Source organism: Arvicola amphibius, chromosome 2 (genome assembly GCF_903992535.2).
Source record: "Arvicola amphibius chromosome 2, mArvAmp1.2, whole genome shotgun sequence".
NCBI classification, from domain to species: domain Eukaryota; kingdom Metazoa; phylum Chordata; class Mammalia; order Rodentia; family Cricetidae; genus Arvicola; species Arvicola amphibius.
The window spans coordinates 170578457-170591934 of NC_052048.2; the positions used below are offsets into that span (position 1 = coordinate 170578457).

Consider the following 13478-nt stretch of genomic DNA (forward strand, 5'->3'; position numbering starts at 1 on the left):
TTTTAAGTAAATGAGTGACATCACCTGAGAAAAATTTAAGAACATCTACAGTAGCAGTTAAACAAAATCAAGCACAGTAATCTGCTTCAGACAAAGTGTAGATGGGTAGGAGAGAAGGGTAAAAAACAATTTTTTGTCTGGTATTTTTTGGTTTTTTATCTGTTTATTTTAAAACAGCACATTTATAGTAAATTGATTACATATACCATGGTAAAATCATGCAATGTAATAAATAGTTAGCACACAGAAATCAGTAGAATAAGACATGGTACAATGCCAAAGATATGCTGTTGACAAGATGTGAGTGTTTACATATAGATATTATATAATATCTTTATACACTCATATATATTCACTATATATAGAGGCACAAAATAATATGCATGACATATGACCCTCTATAAATGAACAAGCATGAATTAAGAACACAAAAATACAGATGCTAACAGAAAAGACAACAGAAATTAAAGGATGTTTTGAGGCAACTGGGAATGGGCAGTAGATCCAGATGAGGGCAAGACTGCATCTCTAACATTTATAAATATCACACTCATTTGAAAAATCAAATTCAAAGAAATTTAAAAGCAAACATTACAGCTGAGTAAAAATTATAATATGTGTATCTATTATCACATTGATAACATAATCACACATAAAACACATGAAGATTAAAACAACATTCAGAATAAGCTTTGTGGGTGTAAAGGCCTTAAAAACACTTGGAAGTAACATCGGTTTTCATTTAATGAGCTGTTAATTAAAATAGTAGTACTATGGTCCCAAAATCACTTTTAAACTTTAAAAATACCTTCCAAGATCAACTCTTAATGTAGAATATTATTAGCTCATGACTAAAACAGGTGTGTGTGTGTGTGTGTGTGTGTGTGTGCGTGTGCGTGCGTGTGTGTGTGTGTGTGCAGTCATGTGTAGGCACATGCACTTAGGCTTCTAAACTCTGTCTCCTAAAAGGAACTAAGGGCAATAATACCTTAGTAAAAATGCCAGACACCAGATCCTAATTTCTATATACTAAAAAAAAAAAAATCAAAGTTTCTTAATAAAATAGTAAATCCCAGGTGCAAGTAGAGGAAGTGCATGACAAGGGTGGGATAATATGCTATTCTAGGAAAGGAGACAGTTCAAAGAAGGGGATTAGCTGTGCCAGAAACACTTGAACCTCCTTGAATGAACTCCCATAACCAAATTTGAGATACTTACAATACTCAAAAAACCGAGTTGAACAAAAAGGTTTATAATCCCAAATAATAATCAAAAAGCAAAAGAGAACGAAGAGAGGCAAGCAAACTAGCAAGTGTGCCAACGTCAGAAACAAACAGTTTTGCAAGCTTCTGTGCAAACCGTCATTCACGGGAAGACTCCCAAAAAGTGCTGATACAGCCAGCTTAAAAGCCAAAGAACAAGAATTTCACAGATCCCAAAATACACAGTGCTTACTGATTACACAGTAAGGACAAAGGAGGAGATACATTTCCATGTTGGAGAGATTATCTGGGAACCACCTCAACCAAGTGATCACACATAGCTGATGGTGAGCCATCTTGGTATCTTGGGTCTTTGATGCAGCGCTATGGGGAGATGATATGTGACTGACATTTATGCCCTAAATGTCTAGCCTAAATCTAATCCTGAGGACGCAATCATACTAGTTCTTCTCAGAAGCAGAACATGCAACAGTTCAGCTCTTTGGACTCTTCAAAATAGAAATCAATGACATTAAAATAAAATCAGGAAAGGAGGAGATGCCCCAGATCATAACTAAAGATACGGAACAATAGCCTGTAGGAATCTTAGGTAAGCTTGAATTGAACCAGCGAAGAGCTTGAACACAGACTATATGAGAAGCAGAGCAGGCTGCCTAATGTCTGCCACCCCAGCACTTGGGAGGTAGAGGAAAAAGGGGTCAGAAGGCCAAGATCATTCTTGGCTACACAGAAAATTTAAAGACAATCTTGGCTACATGAGAACCTGTCTAAAACACAGCAAAAGCATAGATTATGAGGTGTTATTTCTCGTGTGAAAATAATCCAGTGGTTATGTAAGAAAGCCCTGTCTAGGAAATGCACAGCAAAGCATTATGTGCTAACGTGTTAGAATGTCTGCAACCACTTTCAAATGATCCAGCAAAAGAATATGTGCATATATATTCCTAAAATTGGAATGAGGCTATAATTAGTTATGATTATTTCAAAAAAGTAAACAGAAAGATGAATATAAAGGGCTATCAAAATAGCTGTTGAGGTACACCCTCACAAAGAATAAACTCTACCTGAAGGAGCCTTCCCTGGGTGCAAGAATGGCAACTTAGTCTTTGTCTTTCTAGTCCCGGAAGTGGACTGCACCTGAAGGAGAGGGGGTTGTGCCTAATGGAGAGAAAGACTGAGACTCTGAAACGTCTAAAAGCAGACCCTTATACACCCAGCCAGAGAACATGTGGAATGGGGTGAATATAATACTTTTAGCAAAATAATGGAATTAAAGTGAAATGAACATATTTTGTTTTCCTTCAAATGCTTCTGAATTACCACCGTTGTGTTCACAGATATTTCAAGAGTTAAACGTAGTCACCTTGTCATGAATGGCCCGTCGATTGGAAGGCTGGATCAAGACCTTGTATCCCAGTTTGGTGAGGCCCTTGATGTGCTTGGGAGCCAGAGGTGCCCTGCGCTCCCAGGCATTCACATCCTCTCTTCGGAGTGCCATCACTGGCTTGTGGTGGAGCCCTCGGAAAAGGCAGGCTCTCAGCCTGGCCACTCTCGGCCTCTGCGCTCGCAGCATCTTCAAGTCTGGTAGCTGTAAAGGCAAGTTTCAACAGTAGCACAGAAAAGGACGGAGAACTCACAGATAAGTTCTGGTCTCCTTAGAAATCTGTTGCAAAAGAGAGCCAACCCACTGGATAGACATGAATAGGATAAATCTCTGGCAGTAAATGTGCCTTTAATGAACCAAACTAAAGGCTCCAAAAATTGGTTAATTTAACTTCTTAAAAGCTGTATTAAACATGTTTTTAGCACAAAAGCTTAAAAGTGATAGTCTATTACACAAAGTTAAGAAAACAACAGATATCAGACTTTACAAACTGGTCCCCATTTTGATGGTTTAAAACTTTAGATTCCTATAACGATATACAAGATTCTTCAAGGTTCCTCCTGAGATTTCTCCATACAAGCTTCCTGAATAAGAGTCACCAGTGTACTCTGACCAATGGTGGCTGCAAGTCAGTTGTTTTAAAGCCCACAATAAGAAGTTTCAGCAGGAAATTTTAAAAAATAAAAAGTGTATAAACCATGCTACCACACAATCAGCTGAGCTTAGTATTGCATGCCTATAATCCCAGTACTCAGGAGGCTGAAGCAAGAGGGCCACCATGAGTTCAAAGTGATGTCTCAAAAAAGAGAAAACAAAAACAGAACACCTCATGATCATTTTTCTAGACCACTCGATCACACACAGTCTCTAATTTCTCTCACACAGATCTATAAGGCTTCATCTCTATACTCAGCCCACTGCCCATTGCATAGAAGCCCTGCTGGTCTCAGCCAGTTCTCTCACTACTAATCATGCATACACAATTCCACTCATTTAGTTAGTCAGAACAAACATATTTACAAAATAAATTTTCTGTGTCCTATACAAATAAGCTTTATATAGGTTTTTCATATAAATATCTATGTCTAAAAGTATTTTCTTTACGCTTTTCAAATGTTTGTATATACCTTGAAGTCAAATATTGCTAATAAGTTTCTAGATCATTCAGATGCTATTATTTTTCTACGGAAGGTTGGCAGCAAATAATGGGAATTATATTTTCTCGAAAAAATAATCCTACTTATGACTTTATAGTTCTAGAAATTTCCTACTCCTTACAGGCAGCACACAGTAAAACTTTTATATTTAATGTTTAGAAGTAACACATTTTGTTTACTGAAGAATTTAAGTTATAAGAAACACCTTTCTCATAGATGGGGACGGTGACCAAACGCTCACAAGTACTTGCAGTGTATAAATGTAGAGAGCACTTCACAACAGAACCAGAGGAGAAAGCAAGAAGAAAGGCATCCAGGAAGAAACAGCTGCACACAGCTGAAATCACACAGCAGGATACAAGTTCAGGCTTTGGTGGAGACTAACTGTATGATGAGAACAAGAGATAGAAACTGGTCGCGTAGGAAGGGACCCCAAGATAGTAGTTTTGACGATGCTTTTGCTGGAGATCAGGAATTTCAGAAGAGACACTACAGGATGAGAGGAGCTGAGACAAGTACCTGAACTGTCTGTGGATAAACCAACTGTACTGGCCAGCCCTTTCCCCTCCCCATGCCTCATCCCAAGTCTCTAACATAAGTCCTTTTAAAGTTCCCAGAGTAGCAGCTAAGAGTATGCTATTTCCTGGGCCTGTTCCTGCTATGGTGAAGCAAGCCCTTAAGCTCCCACCTTTGAACTGTAATAAACCCTCTGTCTAAAGCTCATTCAAAACACAAGAGTCTGAAATTCAATGGCTCAGGGCAGCTTTCGTGGCCAATATGCTTTGTGGGATCCTTTCTCCATACACTAAGCTCATCCAAAGCCAAGAAAGGCTCAGATGAATAACATTTCACATATCAAACAGGTGTACAAACCGGCGCTTAACATTTCAGTAAAGGATTTCTAACACTACATGTATTTGGGGGCTTATTTATATAATTTTGTTACTCAAAAAGAAACTACATTAAACTCGAGCCCAAGTCGATAAGACTTACTATTCCTCAACCAAAGAAACACGTGCAATGTCTCATGCATGTGAACCTCTCTTCCTAAATACCAACTCCAAAAAACAGTGTTTCCTTTGAACATGAACACAAATGCACACATGCATGCATGCATGCATGCATACACACAAGCACTCATGCACACACTGCACTTCTCGAATTTACAGGTGACCACATTATGAGTTTTCCTCTGGGACCCTAAATGAAGGCATGTGCACACATTCCCATTAGTTAGTGTCCCTTCTTCCAAGCTTGATTATTAACCAGAGTCACCTTCTTAATCTCAGTGACATCCTCTCCACTTCTGGGGTGGATGTGGAATTGCAAAAGTAGGGGACACAAATATTATGCAAAGTCATACAATCTAAGGGAACCAGAAGACAAAAATCATCAGAAACTGGGATTCTCTTAGGAAGTCACATTCACTTTTTGTAAGGAATTTCAAAATTATCAAATTGCTATGTTACATTTAAAATAAATGAAATAGTTACCATTGATTAAATATTATAAACCCCACACTGTGTTTCACCATTCACAGATACTAACTCATTTCCTTCTTGCAAAAAAATATTAAGTAGACAGTCCCTTCCTCACAGATAAAGAATTTAGGACACTGTGGTTTTACTGGGTGCTTCACGTTGGAGCAGAGGCAGAATTCCAGACTGAAGATTAAAACCTGCAATTTTCTTTTTCTATTTATTACTTTATAAATAATACCAATCATAATTTCCACTTCCTCCCCTCCTCCCACTTTCCTCCCGGTCCCCCCTACACACACCCTCCAACTGGACCCTCTGAATGTGGCTGACAATTGGGGCAGACTGAGGGGCCAATGATAAAACCTGCAATTTTCTCTGCTTTGCCGAAGGCCAGGGATTTCACTAGACAATGAGGTGTGACACATTGCTACTCTCACCAGCTCTGGCTTCAAAAAGAAATCTGGCATCCAACTTCAGTCAATTATCAAAGCTCCCCTCTTGACCTCTATTCCTCTGTCGACTGAAACGTCTTTCCTGAGTCCCTGCCAAGGTAAATTCTAGACCTCTTGGTGTTTGGGGAACAAAAGGAACTGAGATTATAGGAGCTATTACCGGTCACTTGTAACTGGGTGAACTTTGAAACCTGGTCTCAGCACAGAACTTCACGGTCACCTAAGGTCATCAAGAAATAGGAAATGGACAGAGGATGAAGCTCAAAGAAGGAGCACGTGCCTAGCATTAAAGCAGGTTCCACTTCCCAGCACCATGAAAACAGGCAACAGTGGGGACTTTAGAATTGACTCTAGCAACATCAGCTGACATTACTGAGTGCCCATAAGAGGGGACAGTATAATAAGGAGGATGTAAGAGCAGGAGGGGAAAGAGCTTGAGAAGTGAGTGAGAAGAGAGAATGGGGTTAAAGGGGGAGAACTTCACTCTGAAATTCTAATAATTTTCCTCCAAAACATTGAAGGTCAACATTTCAAATACAAAAATGTGAGATTAAAAGTATTCTTCTCTGTGTCTTTGTGAGAAAAAAAAAAGAAAAATGAATAGCTTTATGGTACATTCCTACTAACATAGGATTCACTGAGAGCTTCAAGTTCCTGTAACAATCTCCAGAGTATAACCGTGAGTTGAACAGAGATACACTGATAGCAGTAACACACTCCATAACTATAGAACTTGCTAACTAACAGCATCTCCAGCTGCTCTTTTTCAGACCCTCACACTTGCATAGCATGTAAATTACCACATGATGGTAAACATAATCCTAAAAGACAATGTCCCCTCTCCCTACAAAGTTTGTACTCAGGGTTAGGGACATCTATTAGGGGTTGGTTATAAATGGTTCAGAGATCTCTTTTGAATAAAAAAGGGGGGATTGGATGGGAAAATATATAGATTAGTGTGAGCTTACTCCCACTAATAATAGTAGTAAGTAATAGTGAGAATACTTATGAGCTATTATTTATAGACAATTTATATTGGTATAGATTCTTGTATATTGATACAAATTCTAATTGCATTTGTTATGTTGAATATGCTATTTTTGTGTCCAATATTTGTGCACCCATAGAAAGTTATTTTGTCATATTGTATGCATGCATGTTTCTACCTCTACTTAAGATATTTGTATATTGATGCACTTTTAGGATATATTTATTGTATTGCACTATACATTCCTACCTCTAATCAAGATACTTATACATTGTTTACATTTTAAGGTCATTGTCCTCATTTGCTACACAGTTATTTAAAAATTGTTTAATATTTTATTATGAAGCCTTAGTCTTTAAGCTATATAGGTATTAAAAATATAAGTCAATAGTCATCCATGTTTGTCGTAACTATAGTAAGTCTAATCAGGTTCTTTAGATGCGTAGAGATTACATTCTACATAGATAGGTAATATAACTACTTCAAAGAATTGTAGAATATGGCATTTAAATAACAAGATCCTATTTATGTGAGACATGATTGCTACTGGCAGCACCAATCTAGTCTGAGAGAATGTTGGGCACTAAGATTGTTTTCTTCTTGGCAAAACTGGCCTTTGGGCAGAAAACTGCTCCTGCCTCAACCATTGACAAAATTCAGGGTGTCCAGACTGGACAAGCAGTATACAAGCAAAAAGACTGCCAAACCTTGCCAAGATAGGATAAGACAGTTTTGAAAAATTTTCTGTCTCTAAAAGTGGTCTGTCAGATGCTCTAGGCCTTAGCCAAAATGGGTTGCCCCAATATTGCAAATGAGACTTTGGGTGATTTCCCAGGTAGCCGGTTTTCTTTGTCATTTCTTACACCTTTTGGAAGTTGCTTGATTGTACTTCCTATTTACTCAAGTGATATAATTTCCCTTCTCAGATCTTTGATGGGATTAAAGACTAGGTAGTCATAGTTACTTTCCTCTCATGACTTCAGAAAGCCATTACTAATATGAGACTTAGACTCCTTAGGGTTGGAAAATTATTAAAACATTTAGCATATGTTTTTTGCTTGATGTTGTTTATGCTGGTTTTAATTCTAATTCTTATACTTGATATTTGTTCTTATTGTATACTGTATCGTTTTTATTGGGCTTGAAACTCTCTTATTTAGAATAAAGAGGGAGGTGCTATGGGAACTCCTTCAGCCAATGGCCTTTAGGATTCTGGCCCAGTTTGGGCATGGTCTCCTGTACCATAAATGCAGATGTAGGGGCATGTGCCAGCCCCTTGACTGCTGTATTCAGTTCCAGCTCCCCACACACTCAGAGAACTGAGGATCTCTAATCTTTCTGTGAGTTTTCCCCAAAATAAACCAACCTTTGTTGTACTCCACTCTGTGCTAGTGTGGAAGTATTTTATATGGCAACATCCCTAGACCTTTCACGGATCTTTTAATTTTTCTATCCAGTATCAAAAATCCCTCCAAATCCTCCCAATCCTCTGCATAGCATCTACTCATGAGAAAACACTCTGTAAACTTAGGAATCACTAGACCAGCAGTTCTCAACCTGTGGGTCATGATCCCCCTTTGGGTCACATATCAGATATCCTCCATATCAGATATTTACATTATGATTCATAAAAGTAGCAAAATTACAGTGATGAAGTTGCAACAAATGTATTTTATGGTTGTAATCATCACATGAGGAATTGTATTAAAGGGTGGCAGCATTAAAAAGGTTGAGAATCACTGTACTAGGCCAACATAAAATCACAAAATATAAAGACTTAAGCATGCCTCCTCTTATCTTCTACCACTTCCACTGAGACATGAATAAGCTTAGTAATGTAAATTCATTATTGAAGAAATTATGACCAAATGTTTTATCTCTGGTCTCAAAACTTAGGCATGTTTGAGGGACCATTTATTTTAAATCGTTAGAACAATATACTAAACTACTACTGAACAATCCACTAAAGAAACCACTAAATCACATGGATAAGTTTTTTAATGCTAAGTTATTTCCAGCAAATGAATACACATCTGGACTAAATATTAAGAGATCATGAAAGGGTTAACATAGACCTCAGATGAAGAAATAAGATAATATATAAGATAATGCAAGTTGTTTTGTATTTTTAGTTCATTCAAAACCTGCAGATGTATTTTAATATACTTGGTTTTTTAAGATTTATTTTAGTGTGTGTGTGTGTGTGTGTGTGTGTGTGTGTGTGTGTGTGCGCGCGCGCGCCGCGCATGCACGGTGTTAGTACAGCCACTGAATCCAGAAGAGGAAATCCAAGCTCTTAGATCGCAGTTCCAGGTATTTATGGGCTGGCTGCCGGATATAGGAGCTAGAAACCAAACTCCAGTTCTCTGCAAGAACAGCCAAGTGTTTTTATTTACTGGGCCATTTCCCCAGCTACACACATTAGTGTTTTAAAACAAAATGCATACTGGTATATTTCCATATACCATATCTTCCTAGCATATGTAAGTTAACATAGTGGCTCCATACCTATCCTTCTTACCCATTTCCCAGACCATAGTGTTCCTGGGAACTTCAAGAGTTCCAGTGTCTAAAGAGCATCTGACAATGGCTTAGTTCTAACTCAGCCAAATCCCTCCCAGCTCCAAGGCTTGTTGGAACCAAGCCTGGAACTGCAAAGGCACTGGCATCAGATATTCACTTCCTCTTCCCCAGTCCATTGCTCAAATGCTTCCGTGTTGAACCTAGTATAAACACGCTAGCCAAATGGTTAAACAAAAAAACATAAAATAAAAATAAAATTCAAAACCACCTGGACTGTGTTGATTAACCTTTCCTGTCAACTTGATAGATTTAGAATGCCCTAGAAGACACGGCATCTCCAGAGAGGTTTAAGGGAGGAAGGAAGACCTTCCCCGGATGTTGGTGGTGCCATTTCACAAATTGGAAGATTTATTTATTTATTATATATTTAGCAGTCCTTCCATGTACATTTGCAGGCCAGAAGGGGGCACAAGATCTCATTACAGATGGCTGTGAGCCACCATGTGTTTTGCTGGGAGCTGAACTCAGGACCTCTGGAAGAGCTATCAGTGCTCTTAACCGCTGAGCAATCTCTCCAGCCCTCCATCTCACAAATTGGGATCCCGGGATGAATAAAGGGACAGGGGGACAACCCAAGCTCCAGTGTTCATCCCTTTCTACATCCTGACCATGGACCACGTGTGGTCAGCAACCTCACTCAGACTCATGGCTTTTCTCCATGATGAACCTCATCTCTTCTTCTAATGTGAGCCAAGAAATCTTTTCCCGCTCAGATTGCTTCTATCAGGCGCGTGCGCGCGCGCGCGCGCGCGTGTGTGTGTGTGTGTGTGCGTGTGTGTGTGTGTGTGTGTGTGTGTGTGTGTGTACAGCAACAGTAATACAGATAATAAAACTACAGAGAGACTTCGTGGACAGGTCTCTTACTGTTAATTTATCTGGTCTGGAAATATTCAGATTGTCTCAACCCTCCAGCTGCTATCATTCAATGATAGAAAAATCTGATTCTCAAAGTCAGGTGTGGTGGTGGTGCATGCCTCTAATCCCGGCATTTGGAGGCAGAGGTAGGTGGACTTCTGTGAGCTGGAGGCTAGCCTGGTCCTTAGTGAGTTCCAGGACAGCCAGGACTACATAGAGGGAGCCTGTCTCAAAAATAAAACAAAACAAACAAACAAAAACTTGACTCCCCTAGCTCACAGATTCAGGCTCGGTGAAATATAAAACAGTATTCTGAACTGCAGTGTAGTCCAAAATGGTTTTCTACTACATTCATGTTTTCTTGATAGATTTTCTAGTCCAGTAAAAAAAAAGAATAAATTTATTACACAATTAGATAGCTGTAATACTAATGTTCTATGTGTTTTGAAAAGTTAGAAGGGAATTTTACAGAATTCTTAGTTTGCAATTGTTTGAGATGATGATACATTTTTCCTGATTCAAACAAACAGTTCAATATATATATATATATATATATATATATATATATATATATATATGTATATATATATATATATAATTTTGTGAGCCAGGTAAAAATTTTAAATATTTATCTTAAAATAAATAATGAGAAACTTTAAGTATGCATTACAAAAACCTATGCAATAGAGGATGTATGATAGATAAATAAGAACTAAATTGTCAGTGCATCTTCCCCACCCCATTACAAACACGCGGGGTCAGGGGGGACACTAAAGTTTAAACATTTTTTTAAAAAATAAAAGCAAAAGTCCCTTTAACAATATTATTTTGATCCATTAAGCTCATTAGAGAGTGGGCAATGTGAACTATACATGTATTGACATTTTAGAATATAAATCAGCCTGTACACATCCCGCTGAAGTGCACTAAACAGAGAAACAAAGCATTAAGACAACAAAGAGGAAGGCTGGGCACCTAAGCCTCTAGCAGTGTATCATTAACTACCCTAACCAGAAGCCAGAGTTTCCAACAGAAGACGGATGCCAAGCAGTTCAGGCTCACCTCCTTGAAATGGTCTCGGCACCTAAACTTACTCTGTAAACCTGATTCACACCCTACCTGTCTGTGAATCATCTACAAAATCCAACTAACTCTCAAGGTTGTTGTGAACCTTCACTAGTGACCTGAACCAGTCTCGTATGCTCTAAACAATAAATGTGAAGAAAGGAAAATGGTTCAAGCCTCCTGATTCCTCCAATGTGAGCATAGTCACGCCCCTAGTCGAAGATGCTGCTTGCCCTTACTCTTTGCCACACTAGAGTAAATTATGCTTCCCAAGAAGAGAAAAAGAGAACCCAAACTGAAAGAGCCTGTCCTGAACGCCACTCTTCAGACACAGGTGAACAAATGAGATCCGTTACCATTCTAGCTATGCTTCTACCAGGTTGAGACACGTTTTCACATTTTAGAATCTTTGACATAGGGATGCGCTTTAAATTGATGACACTTCAGATTCAATGAAAACGGCGACTGTGGTAAGAAAAATGATTGTCTAGAAGATTGGGGAAATACCTCTAATAAGCAAACTCAACTTTTGTCTTCCTAAGACACTTTGCAGAATGACAATCAGATTATGTATCCAACAAGTTTATGCAGCCCAAGGTCCGCTCACCTTCATGGAGTAGAGGAGTGGGGTGGCAAAATACACATGCGCGAGTGCACACACACACACACATGAACATGCACACACACCATGCCATGTCATTTGTGTTTTGTACAAAGAACTAGGAGAACTCTGTGTACAACATAGACCATTCAGTGTGGTGTACCGAGCCTCATAACTCTGGTAGCTATACATTGCCCACATTCTCACAATTCATGACCCATAATATCCAAGAAACGTCAATCTCTACTGATTTACGAACTAATTCATTTATTCGCCTTCTTTCTCTCCTTTTCTCCCTCTTTCTTCATTCAACCAGGCAGAGTTAACAAAGTGTGTGTGTTCACAGAGTCATCTTCTTGCACATCGGCCTGGCCTGCACAGTCCCCTTCCCACCCGACCCCAACCCCCGCCACCACCACCAAGATATCCAGAGTTTTGGAGACCAGAAACCTAACTTGCCCAACTTTCCTCTCTCATGCCTATCTCAATTAGAGTACAGACTGACCCCGCCATGCCTCTCAGACACAGTGGCCAGCCCTAAAACTGCAGCTAGGCGTGGGAAATTCGGTGTCACAGTTCACAGTTCCACGGAGTCAAGTGGGGACCGGAGAATCAGAAAAAAATCTTGCTTCTCTCCATCAGCCACTACCGGCAAAGAAGCTTTCAGTCCACGAATAAATAAGTTATCCACTCTGCAACTATAATTTCAACATCAACCCATATTCCCCAGCAGCAGCACCACAATCGCCAGCGCCCACCCACGGGAAAAAAAGTGCATCTCCCTCCTCCCCCTTCCTATTCAGACGCCGAGGAGCTGAGCCCACCGCCCTCCCTCCCTTCAGGAAAGCTGGGCGGTGAGGCCTAAAGTTTGTCCCCCTCCCTAGCTCTGTCACCGTGGGGCCCTAGGCTTCACCCCACCGCCCCGGGACCGGAGGCCAACAGCTGGAGCCCCGCGGTTGAGCCGGGAGCTGCAAGTGCATCCTGCAGGCAGGGATCACGCCTGCATCAGCGTCGCCCTTTTGGCCCTCTTCTCACCTTGGGGCTTCTGAATAGTCCTCCGCCGCCAAGAGCTCCTGAATCTGGACCCTGAAGTCTCAGATTTCCGTGGAAGAAAAAAAATTGGCTTGGGGGGCGGGGTGGGGGCGAGAAGGAGGAGGAGGTGTTTGCTCAACTTTTAAGTACGTCACAAGTCTTCCCTCCTGCAGCCAATCAGCAGCAGCCTCGAAGGAACAACCTTCTCTTCCGCCAATCGGAGGCGCTGCCAGGTACTAGGTCATGCCCTGCCCCTGTTCTACTCTAAGGTTCATCTGCCAGAAAGATCTCTGACCCTAGAGCTTAGCTCAGGACCTCCCTAGATGGTTATTGACCAGGTTTGTAACTGCCTGTGGCAGAAAGCAGGCGAAGACAGAAAAAGAACGAAAGAAACGTCTGGGCAGTAACTAAATAGATTAGCGTAGCTCCTGGAAAAGTCGCAAGCGCGGGTGTCATGTTTGTTTTATGAAACGCACCTTTTCACAACCTGTAACAGGAGGAAGAAGCCCAGTCCGATGAGAATTCTAGCGTGTTTTTAGAAGCCTGATAGCTGAGAACGGAGGTACACCACATCGAAGGAACAGAAGTTTGTGGATGACGAATGCATTACAGAGTTCAGGGTTGTGAAAAACGTGTTCCATAAAGACTAGCCTCAGC

General features: G+C 40.2%; 1 protein-coding gene across 2 annotated transcripts in view; it reads right to left on the reverse strand.

Annotated features, from left to right (window-relative positions):
* The window catches only part of Aass (aminoadipate-semialdehyde synthase), a 62848-nt gene extending 49873 nt beyond the window's left edge, over positions 1–12975 (reverse strand). For both annotated transcript variants that reach the window (XM_038318493.2, XM_038318492.2), the window contains exons 1-2: positions 12825–12975; positions 2587–2811 (exon numbers count right to left, since the gene is read on the reverse strand). In XM_038318493.2, coding sequence (XP_038174421.1) covers positions 2587–2796 — 210 coding nt within the window. In that variant the 5' untranslated portion in view covers positions 2797–2811; positions 12825–12975. The remainder of the gene's footprint in view (positions 1–2586; positions 2812–12824) is intronic.
* Between the last annotated feature and the right edge of the window lie 503 nt (positions 12976–13478).